This window comes from Mytilus trossulus, chromosome 2 (assembly GCF_036588685.1).
Source record: "Mytilus trossulus isolate FHL-02 chromosome 2, PNRI_Mtr1.1.1.hap1, whole genome shotgun sequence".
Lineage (NCBI taxonomy): Eukaryota > Metazoa > Mollusca > Bivalvia > Mytilida > Mytilidae > Mytilus > Mytilus trossulus.
Genome location: NC_086374.1, coordinates 51,238,904 through 51,263,449, shown reverse-complemented (window position 1 = coordinate 51,263,449; position 24,546 = coordinate 51,238,904). Strand labels below are relative to the sequence as shown.

Genomic DNA, 24,546 nt, shown 5'->3' with positions numbered 1-24,546 from the left:
AGATTACTAAAGAACTGCTAGCAGTTACAATGATCCATAAATAAAAAAAGAACTACTAGCAGTTACAATGATACATAAATAACCAAAGACCTACTAGCAGTTACAGTGATACATAAATAACCAAAGAACTACTAGCAGTTACAGTGATACATAAATAACCAAAGAACTACTAGCAGTTACAGTGATACATAAATAACCAAAGAACTACTAGCAGTTACAGTGATACATAAATAACCAAAGAACTACTAGCAGTTACAGTGATACATAAATAACCAAAGAACTACTAGCAGTTACAGTGATACATAAATAACCAAAGAACTACTAGCAGTTACAGTGTTACATAAATAATCAAAGAACTACTAGCAGTTACAGTGATACATAAATAACCAAAGAACTACTAGCAGTTACAGTGATACATAAATAACCAAAGAACTACTAGCAGTTACAGTGATACATAAATAACCAAAGAACTACTAACAGTTACAATGATACATAAATAACCAGAGAACTACTAGCAGTGACTGACATACCAGCTCCAGACCTCTATAAAACTGATTGAAACCTATAACAAACGATAATGTAAATCTTTCATCAATTTACATGTATTTGATTCTCATGGATTTTTTACATATACAAACTTTCAATTCTAACTGAGATTATTATAAAACCATGCACTGAGTCATATCCTTTGAATGTGGAGGGGACCTGATGAAACAACAGGGAATATATCTCTAAAGCATCAACTTGAAAAGGGGAAATAAAGGAGATATTTATTTATTTTTCAATTGTAATATTTTTATTTTATCTTTATGCACCTAAAATCCAGCTGTGCGAGGGTTCGAAAAAAAAGAAAAGTAATTTCCTATATTAACACAAAAAGTCCTACACATAAATTAATTACTCCTCTCAGAAATTTGCAAATTTCATTTAAATATCTAGAACGATTGTTATCTGCTTTTTCAAAATCCAAGAAAGAGGAAGACACCTGAACCACCTTAAGGGAGCTTGTGGGTCTAAATCATTTTTTTCCTTAATATAGGATTTCTCTATATTTTTTCATGAATGAACTTTATCATATACTAAATAGAAAAAATTGTAAGGGTTCCGCGGAACCCAGTGTCTCGCCTACTTTTGCTGAAAATCGCAGGCTCAACAAAAATGAGGAAAAAAATCAATAAAAATATTCCTCTTGATACTATCTTATGATTGTAAGAAGCTTCTGTCCAAGTTTGGTAAAAATCTAGGATAGTTAATGAATCTAATAAATGTTTTGAAAACTTTTACTGCAGACTGTATGTAATGTTACTGCATGGAAGAAAATCTAAGTCCATTTAAAAGTAAAATACAGAAAAAAATGGATTTATTTTTTAACAAAATTTACTTCTGGATACTATCTTATGATCATAAATAAGCTTCTGTCCAAGTTTGGTACAAACCCAGGATACTTTAAGAAAGTTATTAAAATTTAAAAACTTTAACCACAGAGTGAATGTAATGTTTCCCTGCAGAAAAACTAAGTCCATTTAAAAGTAAAATACGGAAAAAATGGATTTATTTTTTTACAAAATTTACTTCTGGATACTATCTTATAAATATAAACAAGCTTCTGTCCAAGTTTGGTACAAACCCAGGATAGTAAGAAAGTTATTAAAATTCTAAAAACTTTAACCACAGAGTGAATGTTATGTTTCCCCGCAGAAAAAAAATAAGTCCATTTATAAGTAAAATACGGAAAAAATGAAATTTTATTTTTACAAAATTTACTTCTGGATACTATTTTATGATCATAAACAAGCTACTGTCCAAGTTTGGTAGAAATCCAGTATAGTTTAAGAAAGTTATTAAAAAAAATTTATAAGTAAAACCTTTAACCAGAGTGAATATTTGTGGACGCCGCCGCCGACGGAATGTAGGATTGCTTAGTCTCGCTTTTTCGACTAAAGTCGAAGGCTCGACAAAAAATGAAATAAAAGAATGGGGTCACCGTTCATTTAAGCTCACAATCTGCCTCCGAAAGAAGCATATATTTTTGTTAACTTCCTTTTTTCTGTTGAACAAATAGGAGAAATAAAGGTTATATATATTGAACTAAAAAGAGAACTTAATTACAGAAATAGCTAAAATTTTACAATTATTTAGTTTATATAAAGCTTATTTGAAAACAATGATAAAAAATATAGGTTACCGATGAGTTAAAGAAGATATTTCAATATTAAGGGGGCTCGCGGGTCTAAATCATTTTTTTAAATTTAATATAGGATATACCTATATTTTTCTATAAACAAACTTTAACTTATTCTTAATAGAAAAATGAAATAAAAAAATGGGGTCACCGTTCATTTACGCTCACTATCTGCCTTCGAAAGAAGCATACATTTTTGTTAATGTCCTTTTTTTCTGTTGAACTAATAGGAGAAATATCGGTAATATCGAAATAAAAAAAGAACTAAATTACAGAAATCTCTTAAATTTTACAATTATTTAGTTCATGTACAGCTTATTCGAAAAAAACAATAAAAAATATAGGTCACCGATGAGTTAACAAAGATATTTCAATTTTAATACCAAAAAATGGCATTTTTGCAGCAAAGGGAGATAATTTGGAGCTTTTTCAGTGATATCAACACTTTAAAAGTCACCTGGGGCCAACACCAATTGATTTTTCGGAATGAATTTTGGATCATATGATAAAGTAACAACTACTTAAGAACGGGGATAAAATTTGTAATGAAAAATTAAAGTTTTTTTTTTTTTCGGAAAATCTTATACCCGCGAGCCTCCTTAATGCCAAAAAAAATGGCATTTTTGCACCAAAGGGAGATAATTTTGGAGCTTTTTCAATGATAAAAACATTTTAAGTCATCTGGGGCCAAACCGAATTGATTTTTTCGGTTGATTTTTGTACCATATCAAAAAGAAATAACTAATAGTGTAAAAAACAAAATTTGTAATGAAAAAACAAATGTTTAATTTTTTGCCGAAATTTTTGTGTATTAACATGACTTGGTTTAAGTTTTTTTATGTTTAAATTAGGCATTTTTTCCCCCCATGTTCTTTGAATGATTTTTTTAATATGATAAAAGTACACTTTATATTTCTTTCATTAGAAACTAGAGAACATTCTGATTCCAGTGATATCTAGTTTTATACAAGTATCTTTATTTATCAGTTCACCACTAAGGTCCCTCAAAATATGACGTCATAGAAAACTAGAGGCTCTAAAGAGCCTGTGTCGCTCACCTTGGTCTATGTTAATATTAAACATTGTACACAGATGGATTCATGACAAAATTGTGTTTTTGGTGATGATGATGTGTTTGTAGATCTTATATTACTAAACATTTTTGCTGCTTACAATGATCTCTATCTATTACAGTAGTTTCTGTGGAAAATGTTAGTGAAAATCTTCAAATTTTGTGAAAATTGTTAAAAATTGACTATGAAGGGCAATACCTCCTTAGGGGGTCAATTGACTATTTTAGTCATGTTGACCTATTTTTAGTTCTTACTTTACTGTAAATTATTGCTGTTTACAGTTTATCTCTATCTATAATATAATATTCAAGATAATGACAAAAAAACAGCAAAATTTCCTCAATATTACCAATTCAGGGGCAGCAACCTAACAACCGATGATCCAATTCATCTGAAAATTCCAGGGCAGATAGAAATTGACCTCATCAACTTCCTGTCTGATTTGCTCTTAATGCTTTGGTTTTTGAGTTATAAGCCAAAAACTGCATTTTACCCCCATGTTCTATTTTTAGCCATGGCGGCCATCTTGGTTGGTTGGTCAGGTGAGCTAAAAACTGTTGATTGAACCCTATAGCACTGATTTTACCAAAAGTTGACCATTACAATTTTATCATGAAGCTGTTCAGTACTGATTTACAAGAGGGTAGAAATGTACGCTTAACCTGTGATACAATTCTTGGTAGTGTATTGAATGATACTTGGTAAAATATTTTTAAACCAAAAAAGTATTTTTGCAACATGCCATGATGTGATCCTCCCCAAAAAAATACACTGGCCTCAAGGGACTTTGAGATGTATAACAGCAATAAAAGTGCTGTTAATTTGCTTTTTGTATGTTTTTCTGGCTGTGCATGTACTGATTTTGTGTCATGGATGGATACCCTATATCCTTTGTTTATCTATAACAAACTGTTAAAGCACACTGGGATTTCATATTAGAGAAAAACAAGAATGTGTACATAGTACATAGATGCCCCACATGTGCAATCATTTTTTGTATTTAAGAGGACTATGAAATTAGAGTCTACACTTTAATTTGGTATTAAAATTAGAAAGATAATATCACAGGGAACATGTGTACTAAGTTTCAAGTTAATTGGACTTCAACTTCATCAAAACTACCTTGGGCAAAAACTCAAGCTGAAGCAAGACAGACGGACAAACGAAAGAACCGCAAAATTTAATGCCTATTAAGTGAGGCATAATAAGCAAATACATTCAGAACAATAAATTTTCATTTATTTTGTTTTAAAATAAATCAATAAAAATATCACAGATTCATTAAAATAAAATTTGGTTCTTTATACAAAATTGAACATAAATAATCATCACTTCCATCCTAAAAAGATATTGCAATTTCAATCATACATTTGTTTTGTGGCTATTGTCACAATCTGTTAAGATCAGTCTTCATAAAATATGGTTTATAACACTGATCTAAAATGTATACTATATTATTTAAATTTAATAAATTTGAAGCAGATAATGAGCCATAATCTTCAGAGATGCTTTATAAATGATTAAGAGTAAAACTGTATTCACCATAATGTAAAATATAACTACCACATTGAATTGTAGACACATTTGTACAGGTTCAGGTAAAAGACAAAGCTGAGATTATGAGTTATTTAGATCCTACGGTTTATGTTCTAAAGCAAATCAGTGAAGACCTTAATCAAAATTCAATTTGAATAATTTAATTGTTGATGTAAAGTGTCTTCTGATTGGTTGATGTTGTTTTATCAGATTATCAGCTCATAGACATAATTTAGTCTTGTGACAGTGATGTCATCAACGTTTTTTCATGGTTTACTCCGGTTTAAAATGGAATTGAGAATAACCTTATAAGTAATAACTGTAAGATTTTTTTCTGTCTATTCAAAATAACATAAAAAATATGGTGCACACTTTAAAATAACTCGCTGTGCAGATTATTGAGTGTGCATCACATTTTTCATAGACGGAAAAGGCATAACAGTCATTCCTTAAATAACATTTGTACTATTTACTGATATACAAAAGTTAAATTCATGGAAAAGATAGAATATAAGGTCAAATGTAAAAAAAAAATTGTATTTGAAAAGCTCCTCAAATATGAACAAAATGTACCTGTTCTCTGAACATTCATAAAAAAGACAAAATAATCATTTTGCTTATCGGTTTACAACTTTCTTATTACATTTCTAATTTTCTGACATACATTTATTCTTCACTTGAATTATTCACTTTACAATCAAAACAAAATAATTTAAAAAATAATTCCATTCTTAAACATACATGCAATACACACTCATCATGTCCTCTGGTTATGATTGTATTTGTAAAATGAACACATTGGAATAATCAATGATCTTTATAACACTAATAATTCTTGCAGTGAATAACAAAAATTGTTCATATAGTAATTATGCTGTTAAGATATACATGCTTTTAAGGAATTTCCCATAAGTTATGGAGTGAATAACAAAAAATTTTCATATAGCAATTGGCCTGTTATGATATATGTATTTTTAAGACATTTCCCATGATTTTCATTTTCAGCCACTGTTGCAGAGTATAGCCTGTATGAAGCAAATCAGTGCTGTCCTAGTATCTTCTGGATGTAAACAAATACTATAATTAATAATATTTAGAAAATCATCTTCATAAATTAACTATCACCATTTTCAGTCATTTAAGATTTTGATTTATGCATAAGTTGTATACACATCTTATAATCTACATGTATGCCTGATTTTCGTCATTTCAAATAAAACGATTGTAAAAAAAACTTTCAAAAGTTATGTTCATTAACATTACAAGCAATAAAATTAAGGTGCAATCTTTTTTTTTAAGTATTTGTAAACACAACCATTCGTAAATGCCATTCAAATCAATACCAATTTCTCCATGCCAACCAGAACAAGGAAATCGACTATAAAACATCTCTGATTTAGAGTTTTTGTCTAATGCTTAGTATTAGCAACTATTGATAGCCAGCATAGAATTATAAAGCCAAAAATAACGTAAATATGAATTGTCCTGAATATGTAAAATCTAGATTATTTTTTATCTGAACACATCAACAAAAGATAGTCCAGATAATCTAAAAAATAAATAAATGCCAAAATAAAAGATCCCTATAAATTAACTACATGTAATTTACAATATGCAAACATGAATTTTTGTTTCACTTTTAATAGCCACACATAAAGTAATCTGAATATTTATCAAAATTAAGTATATTAAACATCATCTAAATGGTTTAAAGTTTCTTTATCTTAACATACAGCTTTTAATTTTGTAATGTCGACAGTGTAATTTAAAGCTGACTCGTTCTTTCGTGCATGTCCATTTTTGAGGTAACAATATTCTCTCACAATATGAATTTCTTAATTTGTCCTGTAAAAAAAAAATGAATAGATAAATGCTATTTAGAATACATGTACAATAATTTAAACAAAAAGTATTTAAAAAAAATATGAGCTATTATTGAAGTATAATTATATATTATTATACCTTATATATATTTTAAACAATTCTATTGGATGAACCTTTATCACGTGACATGGAACAATTAAGTTGTTTTTCATTCAATTGCAAGGAAGGATGAATAACCCTAAAGATTTAAAGTTTGAGTTTGTTGTTTTTCACTTGAGTTATCTCCCATGAAAATGACGTCACAGACGTAAATAAACAAAATAGCAGCGTTCACGTTAGACTGGAAGCCCACTGAGAGAACAGGAAATAAGGCATTGGACATGAAAAGAGTGCCAGCAGCCGATGATGTATTTTATAATATCAATATTAATTTTTACAAAAAGATTCTACTTTTGTTGTACATTCGAGAAATTCTAGAACACAAAGCTGTGAAAGGTATTTTTGTTTGTGTTATGTAATGTCCAAAGAATATAGTAAGTGTTCGAAAGGCCTTTCCACTGTTAGTTCTGTATAATAAAACAATTGTGGCCCCTTAGAATCAATGAATATCCAAAAGTGTCCTAAATGAAATAACCTTCTCGTGATGACAATTTTGGATATTCACCTCTTCAACGGGCCATAATTGTATATTGTCTTACCATACAAAAAAAATTACTTGAATCTTACCTTTAAAGATAAAAAAAAAAAGAAAAAAAACCTTCTAAATTTTTTTTTAATTTTCCTCTTTAGAATTAACAAACCATTTAAAATTTGTGTTTTCTCTTTTGGTGAATTTAAAGAAAAAGATTAATAAAAACTGGTAAGAGAAATTTTAACATAAATAAGATCAATATTTCAAGATTTTTTAAGCTCTCAATGCTGATGATGACCCTTGCTCTTTGATAGCAATTTAAATCTTGTGAATTATTTTTATCCTAATGTGATTAAACAAACCTTCTTCTCCTTCTTGACATTAACCAGTATACAAACATAGGCCATATAACAACGAACAAAAATGTCTTCCCTGTTAAGTTAGGGAAAGGCCACCAACTGGACATCTGTAAAAGATTGTTTTCATTGCACTTAGTTTATATTAAAAAGACATACATTACATTGCACTTAGTTTATATTAAAAAGACATACATTACATTGCACTTAGTTTATATTAAAAAGACATACATTACATTGCATTATGTTTAATATTTTCTATGAGATCACCATGAGTTTTTGGTGGGTTCGTGTTGTTCGGTATTTAGTTTTCTAAGTTGTGGTTTGTGTACTATTGTTTGTCTGTTGGTCTTTTTCTTTGTTGCATGCTGTTCGTTGCCAGCCTATTTTTGAAAATAATGAGTTTGTAAGTCCATCTGGTATATTGTGCCACTCTTTTTTTCCATTGGACTTATCACATATTTTCCCATTACTTTTGGACCATTATATAATAAAAGAAGCATGGACTCTCAATCTCTATTTTAAATAGAAATGACTATCATGTAAAAACAAGAATGTGTCCATAGTACATGGATGCCCCACTCTCACTATCATTTTTCTATGTTCAGTGGACCCTTACATTTTGGGTCAAAACTCTAATTTGGCATTAAAATTAGAAAGATCATATCATAGGAAATCTATGTACTAATTTCAAGTTGATTAGACTTTTTAACTTCATCAAAAACTACGTACCTTGACCAAAAACTTAAACCTGAAGATGGACAGAGACAAAGGAACAAAGGAATGGACACACAGACCAAAACACATAATGCCCCTTAGTAGGGCATAAAAAATACATTCATAAAATTAAACTACATTCAAATTTTTTGCTTGAGATGTATAAACTGAAATAACTGATACAATCATATTACTGCATGTATATCTGAAACTAGATCATCAATGAGTTCTTGAGAATCTCAAGACACCTACAATTTTTTAAGCTGATTTATCTTCAACTAATTGAAGGACTACTGACAGGAACCATATTTCAAGTAGGAGTCTGTTGTTTAGGGGTTGTGGTTTGTTGGTAAGGTGCATTAGTGATTCTCATTTCTCATTTTTTGTATAGATTAGACAGTTGGTTTTCCTATTTGAATTATTTTACACTACTTGCTTGCTGTTTGATGTGAGTCAAGACTCCATGTTGAAGGATGTACTTTGACCTATACTTGTCAACTTTTTATGGAGAGCTGTCTCATTGGCACTCATACCATATCTTCTTATTTATATAAATACTTACAAAAATTGAATTTCTTTGTTCAGCTTTTCTCTGAAATAAGAAATACAAACTGTAATGACACACCCAGCCTCACCCCCTATGGATTTTGATAAACCCTCTATGGATTTTACTAACCCTCTATGGATTTGTAGGGGGTTAGTAGCAAACCATTTAACTTGTATTAGAAATATAATTGGTTGAAGAGAACTAGTAGCAAACCATTTAACTTGTATTAGAAATATAATTGGTTGAAGAGAACTAGTAGCAAACCATTTAACTTGTATTAGAAATATAATTGGTTGAAGAGAACTAGTAGCAAACCATTTAACTTGTATTAGAAATATAATTGGTTGAAGAGAACTAGTAGCAAACCATTTAACTTGTATTAGAAATATAATTGGTTGAAGAGAACTAGTAGCAAACCATTTAACTTGTATTAGAAATATAATTGGTTGAAGAGAACTAGTAGCAAACCATTTAACTTGTATTAGAAATATAATTGGTTGAAGAGAACTAGTACTAAGCAAACCATTTAACTTGTATTAAAAATATAATTGGTTGAAGAGAACTAGTAGCAAACCATTTAACTTGTATTAGAAATATAATTGGTTGAAGAGAACTAGTAGCAAACCATTTAACTTGTATTAGAAATATAATTGGTTGAAGAGAACTAGTAGCAAACCATTTAACTTGTATTAGAAATATAATTGGTTGAAGAGAACTATCAGCAAACTATTTAACTTGTATTAGAAATATAATTGGTTGAAGAGAACTATCAGCAAACTATTTGGATGGATAAAAAGCAACAGGGAAAAGAAAATGGACAGAGTAGCAACTTACTAGTAATATATATATCTATCAAAATCATTTTTGGAGAAAAGGTATATTTACCTGTTGCCTAGAAACAGCCTCTAAGCTATCAAGTCTTTGTAATACTGTGTGCATATCTTGCTGAAGCCTCATTAATGTGACAGCAATCTGTTCATTGACTGATCCAAACATCTGTGGTGGATATCGAGGGTCCCTCCCTCCTCCTCCTTCCCCTCCCTGTCCTCCCTCAACAGGGAAGCCATCATAAAAACCATAACCTTCAACTGAAAATCAACACAAACTCATTTTGATTTTTCTTTTTTTCTTTGGTATATCTTTGGTATATCATTGAAAATAACAAAATATGTATTGCAATTTTAAATAAGAATTTCACTAAATTGTAAGCCAAATAAAACAAAATTATCAATATTATACATAATTTTCAAACCAAGAAAAACATAAACATATATTCATTATCAATATAAACTATGCTTTTTAAAAGAAAGAAAAAAAATCCTTCTTTTTTCAATTGTTAACTAAAACATGCAAATTTTACAAATTCCCTGCTAAATATGCAACTAATGAAAATTTCAAAATTGATTTACTGTTTGAATTTCAATTTGCTGTTTAATTACATTTTTTGAAGAATTTCACCATTCAAATTCAAACTTGATCTGTGTTTTGTGGTAATAAGCATTGCGTATAATAAGTTTCATAACATTTGGTTGAGGTAAACTAATATCAATGTATGAACAGACGTCACCTCTGCTACAGCAGGGGCATGATAAATATTATGTATGTATTATAATGTAGTTTTTCAATAAATCTAGGTTAAAAACCGTACCTGGTCTGTAACCCTGTGAGCTGTATGATCCCTGACTAGGAAGTTTCCCACTAGAACTTCCACCAGGTGGGGAAATCTGACCACCACCACAAGTCCTTATATTTTCTTCCATTAATACTTCAGATTTGGTTAAACTATTTGATTGTGCAGATGAATTTGAATTCTCACTTCCTATTTCACTAAGCCCTGTAACATTTAATGAATCTTCCGATGGTCCGTGAACAATTAAACTATCATGTGGGGACTTCTGTTGAAAATTTAATCCAAAAGGGAAGTTCCGTGACATTGATATATCATCTCGATGTAAACGATTTGGAATTGGTGAAAATGTCTGTTGATCTACTTCAACATCAGTTCGTAATGATGGATTAGCACTAAAATGAACATATTTCTGTCTATTATTTTGTAAATTTCCTTTTAATGGTGTTGACATTTGTTGATCTTTAGAGGTCATTCTAGACAACTCCTCCTGTAATGACATTAAAAGTTATGTATTTATTCATGCATACAGGTGTATGTTTTGGCAAATACATGGAAAAAAGAGTACAACAAAAGGCATATCCTAACACATATATCCTTGCTACATGACTATAACCAAAATTTATCTGTCTATAGAAAATTCACAAGCTACTCAATCAATTAACAAATGAAAAGCTGAAAACTTTAAAATATATATGGTGGAGTAATCAAAAAAATATAGATTTTGAACAACAAAAAGATCCCTTGAGCTAGAATTTAAATAAAAAGTTAAGAAGGAAAACTGAAAAACATTTTTTCCCCTCCTAGTAATACATTGTAAATTAGATAAGAAATATACCGGAGATGGTTGATCTGATGTGTCACAAAACTCATCATCACTTTCACTCTCACTTGTAAGTCTGTCATTAGAGGGCACTGTATCAGCTGTCCCTGTTTCACCATTAACTGGATGCTCTATATTATCATAAAGCATTTCACTATTTTTCCTAGTGTGGTTTTGGGTCTGGATTTCTGGAGTGTGTACTTCCGATTCATCTTCGTCCTCCTGATCGTCATGGAAACCATTCATACCACCATTGATATCTTGGTCCTGAGCATTTTTTATACTAGAAATTCTGTCCCAGTTTTCTCTTTCTGAAATTAAATGGGCTTTATTCTTTAAATCAACAAAATCTACACGAGGATTAACTTATATTGGATTGATACATAAGGATGACATTTATACAGATATTTCATTTGTGTTGTCACTGACATATTATAAGCATGTCATCTAAACAATTTTTGAATACAAATAGGCATATCTATATATAAATTGTAGTCACATATAATTCAAGAAACAGACTCATCAAAAGGACTCATCAAAAACATGATATCTGACCAAGATGGAGTTCTTTCCATCCTAAAATATTTGCAGTCCCATAAATAGATTCTGCTTTTCTCCCATATGATTGGCAATAACAAATGCACACACTCTCTTGAGTAAATTTCTACATTTTTATCACTTTTTCATTGGGCATGAAGTAATGACAGACAGGTGGAAACACAACATAACACATTCTGCAAATTGGGTGCACTGGGTTTTAAGTTATAAATACCTGAATCTACTAGAGATAAAGCTGATTCTGTTGGTTTATCTTCACCAAAATCCTTGTCTTGAAAACCTCTAGGCATTCCATTCATTTTGATGTCTTGTTTGACTAGATCTTTAAGAAGAGGATCAATCAACATGGAGTGGTTCATTGCCATTTCATTTCCATTGCCTGTAAAACATGGGTGGGGTAACAGATATTTCTCAAGTAACACTTGTGTATTTGTGATCAAACTTTGAGAATGGGTCATACAGCAAACACATTGCATGATATTACTGGCATGATTTATAACAAACTTTTCTAACATTGTTTCTTTATAAATTATTAAGAAACTAAGGCTTCAACTCCCTCAGTCAAGATAACCATTTGTATTATGCCATTTTTATTGATGGGTTTGACTTTTCTGTATTCCGTAAGTTTTCAGATAATTTTTCATTATTCTCTATTGTGAAGTAAACCTTATCCATTCATTCCAATTAAATTATTTAATGTAAGGTGATCAATGATTATGATTTTAAGGTTTCCAAAGCTAGATCATGACAGAAATCTTACTGTGTTTGTCACCATAATCTTGTTAAGTGGATCCTTTTAAATAATTACATTACTATAAATTCACAATTTTTTTTTATACATAAAAATTGCATCAGAATATGCTTTAAACATACTTATATCTGCCTGTATGACATTTCTATTTGTATCACCATTAGCATGGTCATAAGAACGCTTTTCATCCTCAAATGGAGACCTCTCATCTATCAATTCATAAAATGTTCCAATGGTCGACATAAAATCTCGTACAGGCTTTTCTTGTGGCATGGCTTCCACAATCTATTGAAAATAATAAAAAGAGCTTTTATAACAAGGTAACAAGCATGCAAAATAATCAATTCTATGGACCAGCATTCTTTAACATGTGATCATTTACAGTTTTATGAATGAATATATGAAAATCTGGGTTAAAACTTTTTACAGAAACCAGTCTTTACAAATTCTGAAATGGATAACAAAAAATCATCAGTTAACAAAAAAGTTAATTCTAGAACTAATAACAAAGATGCATTAACATTCCTTTAAAAATAATGTTGGTCTTATGGCTAATGGCACATACAATGTAGGTATGCAAACACAATAACAAATAAGTTAATCAAGCCCTTCCTCTAAGATATTTGAGTTGACTTGAATTGCATGTATAGCTATATAAACATCTACTATTAAATTCACATTTTTATTTGTAAATCCTGTTGCGTACTATAGCATATGCAGTGAAACAGTATGACTTCATCAATTTTATTATTTTCAAATACCGTATAGCTGGTTATTTTGGCGGATTTAAAACTTTTATCAATACCTTTGCATGGGCCGTTTTAAATTGGCGGAATTTATTTTTGAGAATTTTTTTTAACAGCGAAAATGTACACCCTGCAAAAATAACCTGCTTAACGTTACTCTATTAATGTTTCCTAGACCCTATCAATTTCCTCTTTGCATGATGCATCCTACTAACACTATATATGGGTATGAAAAATAGCCCACATCTAGCATTTGTAAGCAGAGTTTGTAATTAGTGTTCTGGACTGAAACAAAAAACTCCCCATCAACTATTCCTTATGATCCTGGTATGATTGTGAACAAAATGGACAAAACATGTAATAAATCTCTGAAATAGCTGAGCCTCAGCTATTTCAGAGATTTATTACATGTTTTGTCCATTTTGTAAATCTTCTCAATAAACCTAATTATCAATACTCATAGAATATGCTTTAATACATTACTAGCTCAGTAAATAAATACAAGCAAAAAGGATTTCGCTATGAAATAAAACAATGAATATCCATTGGTAGCAGAATATATTTTTCTATTTAAAACTTGACAGAGTGTTAAAGATGATTATAGTGATAAATATGTTAGTGCTAGGTTTCAAAAAAACATCCGTACCCTTTTATCCTTGTCACCCATTGTGTTCCACTTGTTTGTGGACAAGGCAATACTCTGAAAAGGGAAAATAAATTCTGTACTTTTTTCACTTACATTTTGACAAAAAGATTTTATCATTAAAAGGATCTTTTCCCTGTATTCTTTTTTTTTTTTTTATTTTTCTCATAATTATTAACCCTTTAAACCCTCTTACATATTCAATGTTAAATATGATTTGCATTGCTTGGATTTTTTTAAAACCTGTGAATCATGAAGACAGCACTAACACCATAAATAATAAGATAAAATTTATAAATGATATTATAAAACAAATGCTATTGTGAAAAAAAATGTTAAAATTATAACAAAAAATAAAAGAACTGAAGTGAAAACTGAACGAAATAGTTAACATCAACATGCCTTACAACAGTGTACAGTAACCAAACATAAAAGATAGGCTGATAACCATGATATATAAAATATCAAAACAAATCTAACTGAGGGTATTCAAACTAACATGACTTAATCAGACAAGCAGACGTAAGAGTTTCCTGTAATTACTGATGTATTGTAATTTGAGTGGTTTGTATATTCCAAGCAATAGTTTTTCTTTGTTTGTAAATAAAAACTGATGATTCTGTGTCAATTTTGGTATCCATTTCTGTTTGCTATTGAAAAACAGTTATATTGATTAATTATCTCCCCTTTATTTTATGAGATTTGTGTGTAAATTACCTCCCTTGGGAAAATATCTCAAAAGTTGTACACCTTGAGATTCACAAATAGGAAAATTTCAAATCTTGTTTTTCTATTTTAAATTAATTTAACGTATAAAACAAAATTAAATCTGGCTTCAGTATCATATCTTTTATACTTTTTATTATGAGGATTGAGGAAAGGGCGGTAGCATATGCTTTCAAAATAAAGGTTTTAGGTGTAGATGCAAGGCTTACAGAGGTTTAGCATACACATATATCTAAAATTGTTCTGCCAGAAGTGGAGAGATATCTTATCATTCTTATTGCACAAGGTATGATGGTGGAATGTATTTCTCTTATGAGTTTTAGACAATATATAGACAAGCTTTAACTTTTTTCCCAATATGATATAATCTGCAAAAAGATTATTTTTATTTATAAGTGAGTTCATTAAGTATGGTTCCCTATTTTCTTGATGTCACAATAACAAAATCAGAGGAAAGCATGAAATGACATCATTGACTATTGACCAATGAACAACTGAGATCAAACAAACTACATATTAATTACAAAAAATAATCAATAATTTAGGGAAAGAATCAAATTTTCTAAGAATTAGAGAAAGATATTAGCTATATCATGGCCTTCAACTTTCAAGGATAGCAAGTACAAAATACCTTCTTAAGTTCTTCAACATAGAGATCCATGGCTTGATCACTTGTCAAAGTTCCAAGCTTGTTCCAGGCATCCCTAATAAATAGATAAAGATGTATGTTGTATCATAGTTATATTTAAAAGAATTCAATAACAGCATAAAACAATTTGTCAAATGTAATCTTGAAGTTTTATAGGCATTGTAATTTTTTTTTCATGACTAATATCTAGAACCAACTCTCTCAAATATAATGAAACTTACATATCCTTGTAAAATTTACAATAACTTCACTTCCTGACAGGCGGCTAAACTGTTTGAACTTTAGTAATAATAGAAATAAATATCCAGTACAATCACAGACCTCCTACATCCAGAGAACAGTTACATGTAGGATTTTTTTATTAATTATTTGTTATATAAAGTTGAGAATGAAAAAGGGGAATGTGTCAAAGAGACAACAACCGGACCATAAAACAGACAACAGCAGAAGGTCACCAACAGGTAGTCAATGCAGGGGTAAATTCCCACACCCGGAGGTGTCCTTCAGCTGGCCCCTATAAGTATGAATTGTAGAATAAAAAATGCAGATTAATTTTTTTTCACTTGTGAGATTGCCATATTTTCAGCGAACAAGCATCTTCTTTCTGCTACAGCTTTTCAAATAATTTCTGTATACAATTTAAAAATTATTTGGATGAGATTACTTTTATTATGCCAATTTTATGGCATTTTTATTCGGTTTTCTACATATGAATATTCTGAGAATGAAAATAAGGTGATATTGTGTATACGCAAAAGAAGCTGCTGCAATCAGAACAACAACAACAAACAAATTACAAGACATCTAGAGGTCTATCAACATGCAGTCTACCACACTTAATTATTTAATATGACCTTCATGAAAACTAATTACAATTTAAGTTTTGTGATTTCACTGGTATTTCATGTTTAATTTCTTAGTTCCGATATTTCTTTTTTTCCACCATACATGTTAAGCAGAACTGTATGGGCTTTGTCCATTGTTGAAGGCCATACAGTGACCTTGAGCTGTTTAAAATGTCTGTGTCTGTTGGTCTCTTGTGGAGAGTTGTCTCATTGACAAAGATACCCCCTCTTCTTTTTATTTGTATGTTGATCTCTTAATGTTTTGCTTCTTTCTGCTCTTGGTTAGCTGTCCACTTTGAGTATACTGGCTTGATACTCTTTTCTCGTATAGATAAAAAAAAAAAATATAATATCAAAAGACAAAAGTATAATGGTTACATGTATCAAGGTTACTGAACAGAACACTAACCATTTCTTCTTAGCTACTATATCCCAGCTCCATGGCTTTGGTTTTGTACAAGTTCCCTCTGTGGCTTGTTTATACAACCCATAAAATGTTAACATTATTTCATACGAAGGCTGGAAGGGCCCTACAAGATAAAATATTATAAATTATATATACATTTAATTCTTATATAATTGAATGCTTAAACTTGTACAACATAAATTATAATTCTCATATACATTGTAACTGCCAAGAGGCTATTTTGTCAGAGCTTCCACTGCCTAATTTTTACAGTCAAGTCATGTTTTCTTCAAGTTAATTATAACTTCTTGTTGACTTGTTGATTAATATTTGAATAACCTTACTTATGCCACATTGTAGAGTGTATTCAAAAACCTAAAAACTTTTGTTTTTGTTTTAAGTTATAGCACTGTCCTAATACTGTCTATTATTCATAAATAAGGCAAATCTTGAATTTAATCAGTTGATGAATGATTGTTTGTTCAAAGTTCATTATCATTCATTGTCAAATAATGAACATCATGAATATTATATGCTAAAAACAATATATAACCATTATGAATTCATGCTTTGCCTGAGAGTTAAACTTTAGCAGAACAGGGAGCCAAACCTACATTTAATTTATTTCGTTTGTCAAGTGAGGGTAGGAATATAGGATACCCAACTGTCAACATGAAAATTGACAGTAAATTAGAAAAAAAAAGAAAATGATTAACATTCTCCTTCATATGATACTTACGGTAGATAAAAATTTTGATTTGACAAATGGCAATAAAAAATTCTATCATTTGTTGCTATAATTTAACCTTAGCAAAAAAAACTTTGTATGACGATAAAGGGGAATCCAGGTCCGTTCATGCCCATTTACGTTCGCCCGTATCTTCGCCCCCTTTCACTTTCGCACCTTACATGTTCGCACCCAACGTCCGTTCACACTCTAGATGTTCCGCCCAATTTTAATTGGTTTTGTCATTGGCAGATCTAGGGGGGTTCCAGGATTGGAACCCCCCTTTTTTTAATGATCAATGCATTTGAATGGGGACATATAGTTGGAAACCCCTTTTTAAAATGGCTGGATCCGTCCCTGTTTTGTGTTTAATAACTTTGTATTTTTATAAGTTTATTGGTTGTCATTGTCTCAAAATAAAGTGAGACAGCATTTTTTTTGTGTTGACTAAATCTTTATCATGTTGTGGATAGTGTATTGTTAAAAAAATTAATAATCCTTTCTAAAAAAAGTGGGATTCTGTCAACGTTTTATTTTGTGTTGAATAACTCTTAATCATGTTTTGGTTAGTGTATTGCTATAACTTTGTTTCATTGACTTGTTTCAAAATAAAGTGAGATTTTGACTAAGTTTTTTTTGTGTGTTGAATAAATTTTATCATGTTTTGGTTATAATAGTGTATTGTTATATTTTATTGTTTCAGAATAAATGGACCAAGCTGTTAAAAAACAATTATCTTTAGTGTTTGTCATTTAAAATTTTCAATGTTTTACTCATACCAAGCTAACTTACATTCTGTATTTACACCAAAGCAATTTAAAACAACAATCATGATTTTCCAATCATTCATCTGACATACACCTTATCGCTATTTGTCTGCCATTACTGGATATCACACAGGCTCCCATAAAATTTTGACATCATAAAAAAAAATATCTGATGCCACAATACACATTGACAAGTGATTGTTGAATGCGTCAAAAAGTTCAAGCCACCAGGTCAGCCGGGATTAGCAAGAAGGTGTATTTAAAATAAAATTGGGCCCGAAAGTGTAGAGTGCGAAGGGACCTTGGATGCTTACATGTATGGCGAAAGTGTATTGGATGCAAACGGACCTGATTATCGGCTGATACCGATAAAGGGCATGTACAGTGTACCATGTTATGACCTTTCATTCATTTTAACCAGATTAAAGAATAAATCAGACGATTTGAATTACCGGAATTTGGCTATGTACTTGTTTTGATTAACCATTAAACGTTTGCAATAATAATTGTTTTTTGTCAAATAATTTTTAAGGTTCATCATAACCTTTTGGCTAAAATGGCCGTATTTACACCTCAAATTTTACGATGAGTACAGACTAACCTATGCACCTGCACAAGTTTTAAGGGATGGCAGGAACTAGATATATAAATTTTAAATGCATTTTATGTTTCAGAAAATTATTAACTTTTCTAGATTTTGCTATCCATTTTTTTTCGTTCCTGCAGAAGGTGCAAAAATTAACTAAGTAGTGAAAACGATTGAGAAGCTCCCCTCATATAATCAATGTTGTGAGTAGTATTGATTTAAATGGACAATAGATGGACAATAGACACCTGTAAACAATAGGTGATTTAACAGGTTTAAACTGTGTAACTGAGTGGACCGTATCAAATGAAATCGGGTGTTTGTTTATTTTGCTATCTTCTGCAGACTGCAAAAAAAATGCACATCAAAATGCAGGTAAGTTTTTCATTTTCTGAAACGTAGACTTCATATAACTTTTATATATCTAGTTCCTGCCATGCCTTAAAACTTTCCTGAATGTACCAGTTTGTCTGTACTCATAGTAATTTTTTAGGTGTAAACACTGCCATATTTTTCAATTCCTTATAATGATGAACCTTAATCAAAACAGAACAAAATTAAACAGAAAAGTTTCATGTTTTATTTTGTTTTTACCATCTGAATGAATATATTATTATAAATCAATCATCATTTAAACATGTGTTTTCATTTATGAATAAGTTTTGAAGCTTTTTTTCTCACCCTCTTTTGGCAAACCATGAATAACTTTGACTGCAGCGTCAAATCTCTCTTTTGGTGTTGTCGCCATTTTGCCTATCACGTGATAAAAAAAATCCGAGTCCCTTTTACCCTTTATTATTTTCCCGCTATTTTTTAAAAACTTTATTTATTCACCGTATTAATTTTACGGCATTTGAGCTCGTCAACCGTGATTTCGAAAATACATATAGTTTGGTCTGATACTGTTTAAACAGGTTACTTTACCCTAGACGGTGAAGAATTTTCTATCCAACAATATGCAAGGATTATTGTGAAAAAAATAATGAACATTTGTACTGAGGCTGAGACGTGACATATATAGTGCCTTTAACCGTCAGGAGTTAAACGTTCATTTTCGGATACTGTTAATAGCCTTGACGTGATTCGTCAGATCTCTCAAATGATTATCGTTACCGTCATTTTTTTTGTAAAAAAAGTAACCTGATTTTTTTCGGCAAGTATCACAAAAATTCTGTTAACGTCATTTGGCAATTTTTTGTTACCGCTATTCAAGGGCCATTCGTCGCTGTGAAGGTACTCCAATAACCACCCTCATAAAATTAATATAGCCCATAGGCCGGTTTTCTCGCTGCAATGAAGACCCGTTGGTGGCCTTCGGTTGTTGTCTGCTGTTTGGTCGGGTTGTTGGCTTTTTGACATATTCTCTATTTCCATTCTCAATTTTGTATATGTCTCTGGCTGTCACAAACAAAAACTTATCCGAGAACCCAAGCTAATGGTTATTGACCACTTTTCAACCCCAAAAAGTCAGATCAAATGGTTATCCCCTAAAAAAAAAGTGCATAGGTTTAAGTTAATAAAACAGCAACCCAGCGACAAGAATGTAAAAAAAAACATATCTAAGAGGCAACCACGTAGGGGCAACATACAACGGCTTAATTCTTTCGTTATGAGCGCTATAATTAACCTAAACGTTTGAAAACCAGGGATGTCTGTTGTTATTTGTGTATTGTTGTCATTTTATTTATTTTCTTTTGTTATATCTTCTGACATCGGAATCGGACTTCGTTGGCCTTTGTAAGTCTTGTATGATTTTTAATTTTAGTTTTTTGTGTATAATTCGGAGTTTAGTATATGACGTCCATTATCACTGTAATAGTATACATAATTTTTAAAGGACTAAAGGAAGGACGCCTACGGGTGCGGGAGTTTCTCGCTACATTGAAGACCCATTGGTGGCCTTTGGTTGTTGTCTGCTCTATGGTCGGGTTGTTGACGCTTTGACACATTCCCCATCTCCTTTCTCAATTTGATGTACAAATACATAGAAACGTAAGGGAACTATATCGGACCATACAAAAAAAAGTCAAAATTCACATACGGACAACTTTGCCTGAGGGAGTGGGACAAAAACAAGACGCCCATTAGAGCTTGTTGGCGCTCACCTTTGATCACCTGTAATATCAGTTTCAGACATTCGACTAGTTTGTACTGAGATCTTACTTTGCTGAAATGATTAGTCATTTAATCTTGCTCTCTTTCTAAAATTATACTAAAGATAATACATAGCCCAAAACTGTAAAATTTCCTATAAAAAATCAATATTTCTTGACAGTAACCCAACAATAAGTTGTCTTATCGGTCTGAAGATTACTGAACATGTACAGGTAGCATCTAAAATTGCTAAACACTTTCCGGCACCTATGTAAATTTTGTTCTTGCTGGCTTAGTTTTCGAGATGGAAGTCAAAAACTTCATTTGACCCCTACCCATGATTCTTTTTTAGTAACTGCCGCCATGTTTTTGAATTGACCATTCAAATCCCTTAATACAATCTATAAAGATCTATAAACTAGATACTCTAAGCAACATTCAGTTAAGTTTTTTGTAAGTATTTGGTCGAGTTCAGAGAAGAAGGTTTAAAAAAAGTAATAGTCTTTAGACATGCACGAAAAAATGTTATACAAGGGCAATTAATCCTTGAGAGGTAAATTGAATATTTGATCATGTAGATCATTTATTAATGTCATTTATACTTTCTATCAAGTATATTATTAAGTTTCTTTTTAAATAGCCCGAGATCTTATTCGCTTTAGCAGTGATTTTGTTAATATGAACCTCCCGTGACAGTTGTTGGATATTGTGGTAACAATATATTGTGTTTGTATGGTAACTGTGATCTGAATTATTACTGTGATGGAGTTGCATTTTTTCTGGGTGGAATTGCAGGGGCGGATCCAGCCATTTTAAATGGGGTTCCCAACCCAGGACAAAAAGGGGGGGGGGGGTCCAACCTGTCGCGGTATAGCTGATAACATACTTGCTTAGTTTTCACAATGTCCATGGGGGTTTTGAGTGCAAGGTGGATGCCATGCATACTCCTAAAAAAACTTCAAGGGGCCTTCAAATTCAGTGTAATGTTGTTTTTTGGCTTAAAATTGTGGACATAATTGCTCTTTAAAAATATAAATTTGGGAGCCTCCATGGGGGAAATCTCCCGAAAATAGTGACAGTTGGCAGGTATGTGATAAGTTATTCAAGGTATTTACCCATAATATAAGAAGTTGTGTTTCACATCTTCGTTTTGATCTGAAGCCATGATCGTTATAGAAAAGAAGATGTGGTAAGATTGTTCACTATAGTATAAAATGTTTGTCCAGGTGTTTTAGGATATTACTTACTACAATTTGTTCTAACAGTTTGCAGCATACATACGTTAGAGAGATGGGTATGTAGTAACTGACTAGGTTACTTTTGGCCTTTTTAACTTAAGGGCATATCCAACAGTTTATTTCTGTGGCTTTAGATGGATTTGTACAGATTTTTTCTGTACCATTTGATGTTACATGTATTTCTGACATATATATATATATATAGATGGATGTCTAACATTGTTGGGTTGATGTTTGTTGTTGTTGTATATACATAATGTACACAGCCATGTATCATCATCATTGATGGTGATCCGATGGATAAATCTGCCGTGCAGTTGTCACTGACTCCGACGTACTTATAAATATGATTATTTTCTGTAACTGTATCTTACATTTATTTGTAGGATCCTTTACTATAGATAATTGAGGTGATCTCCAACAATAACATCTCCATGCTTTATATATCATGTACTGTAGTACGACGCTAGATTAAAAACTGACGAGGAAAGGTAACATACGGCCACCGAAAGCTCTATTTTTGTGAAGCCCAGGTGGTCGTGTGGTCTAGTGGGACGGCTGCAGTGCAGGCGATTTGGTGTCACGATATCTCAGTAGCATGGGCTCGCATCACGGCGAGGGAAGAACAAAAAATTTGCGAAAGCAAATTTACAGATCTAACATTGTTGGGTTGATGTTTAGACGAGTTGTATATACATAATGTACACAGCCATGTATCATCTTCATTGATGGTGATCCGATGGATAAATCTGTTATAGAATTGTCACTGACTCCGACGTTCTAATAAATGGATGTATATATAATTGTCTGAAAGAGTAGGTATTACTTCACCGTAATTTTCTGGTATAAAACAGAATGATATTGTTTATTCATAGTATTTCGGCTTTTTGTCTTGTGTTCTATATATATATATATCAGCATGCCCTCAATTTTAAACGGTGCAACGCACCAACTGTCTTTTTCTGGATCTGATGTAATTCCATTTTCTTTCGTTTTTTGATAAGTTTCTAGGATTTTGTCATTGCAAATTATGTTTTCTAAATATGTCCAGTAAGCTTTTCTTATCTCATATTCTTAGTAGTTTCTTTGTTCCCTTTACTGTCAACTATGTCATGTTTGTAAATATAAATAAGGACGTTAGTTTTCTCGTTGGAATTGTTTTACATTGTCATTTCGGGGCCATTTATAGCTGACTATGTGGTATGGGCTTTGCTCATTGTTGAAGGCCGTACAGTGACCTATAGTTGTTAATTTCTGTGTCATTTTGGTCTCTTGTTGACGGTTGTCTCATTCATTGGCAATCATACCACGCCTTCTTTTTTTATACTTATCCTTTTATTCAGTTTTCATTTTTTGAACAATTTCTTCTTCTTTTTCTTCTCCTATAAATACGTATACTTGAAGTGATTGTATCTCTTTATTGACGCAATTGATGGTAGTTTCTGTCTTGTGTTATTTATCATTTGAGTTGGAAATTCAGAATTGACTCTTTCATGGTTTTCCAATCTAATTAAAATATCATGAGATCTCCGATTTCGTTATACTACGTTACTACATATGTTTTAATTAGATTGATGGTTTTCAATAACATTGTTTTGAAGTTCTCCCAAAGATAATTCATTGTAAGTTTTTCTTTGTTTGTTATATTGGTAGGACTAATGATTAATTGTGTGATATGATTTCCCAGGAATAACTTCAGTTTTATTTACTTATGAGCTGTTATTAGTAAAACAAAACAGAAGAAGAAGAGATCCAGTATGAACTGTGATAGGAAGATGGGGTATGAGTGCCAATGACACAACTCTCCATCCAAATAACAATTTATAAAAGTTAACAATTAAAGGTCAAGGTACGGCCTCCGACACGTAGCATTGGCTCACACCGAACAGCAAGCTATAAAGGGCCCCCAGAATTAGATATGTTAAATTATTCGAACGAGAAAACCAACGGTCTAATCTATATAAAAACGAGAAACGAGAAACTTGTACATATGAACTACATAAACAAACGACAACTAATGTACATCAGATTCCTGACTTAGGACAGGTGCAAATGTGTCTATTAATTGCTGACATTGTTTTGAATTGTATGCCTTTTGTTTAATGGGGTATTTATTGTTAGATTTTTTTACCATTATGGAAGATGTTCATGATACCGAATGATCTTTATGTCATATTGTGCTTTTTTCTGCATGATTTTATTTGACTGTTTATATAGGTAGCTCTATCGTCGACATTTACCCGTGAAAAGGTATCCACTTTTATCTCTCAATGAGGGCCATCCCCGGAGGTGGGGAATCAGCTTCCCCTATATAATCAATAAGTTCATAAACATTATTGTGTACTAATTCAGAAAAATGGACGCTACTTTTAACTCCTAAACATACAAACGAAGAAAATAGAGAAAAAAATACACACCGTGAGAATAACAATGGATATAGAGGTTCCTTGAATGGGACAAGCGAAAAATGTGGCGGGGTTACATGTTTTGTGAG

The 24,546-nt window shown here is 31.4% G+C and overlaps 1 protein-coding gene across 2 annotated transcripts; it reads right to left on the bottom strand.

The window, feature by feature from the left end:
- Positions 1-4,472: 4,472 nt before the first annotated feature.
- On the bottom strand, positions 4,473-19,486 carry LOC134707520 (acyl-CoA-binding domain-containing protein 5-like). 2 transcript variants are annotated; one of them, XM_063567335.1, is made up of 12 exons: positions 19,402-19,486; positions 16,644-16,764; positions 15,372-15,444; positions 14,018-14,071; positions 12,748-12,910; positions 12,089-12,253; positions 11,332-11,627; positions 10,515-10,983; positions 9,752-9,954; positions 8,882-8,911; positions 7,609-7,712; positions 4,473-6,636 (listed from the first exon to the last, which is right to left on the bottom strand). In XM_063567335.1, the coding sequence occupies exons 1-12, from the start codon at positions 19,466-19,468 to the stop codon at positions 6,627-6,629; spliced, it is 1,755 nt and encodes a 584-aa protein (XP_063423405.1). In that variant the 5' UTR covers positions 19,469-19,486; the 3' UTR covers positions 4,473-6,626. The 2 variants fall into 2 exon arrangements, with proteins under 2 accessions (XP_063423405.1, XP_063423406.1); XM_063567336.1 differs by lacking the exon at positions 14,018-14,071.
- Positions 19,487-24,546: the final 5,060 nt, after the last annotated feature.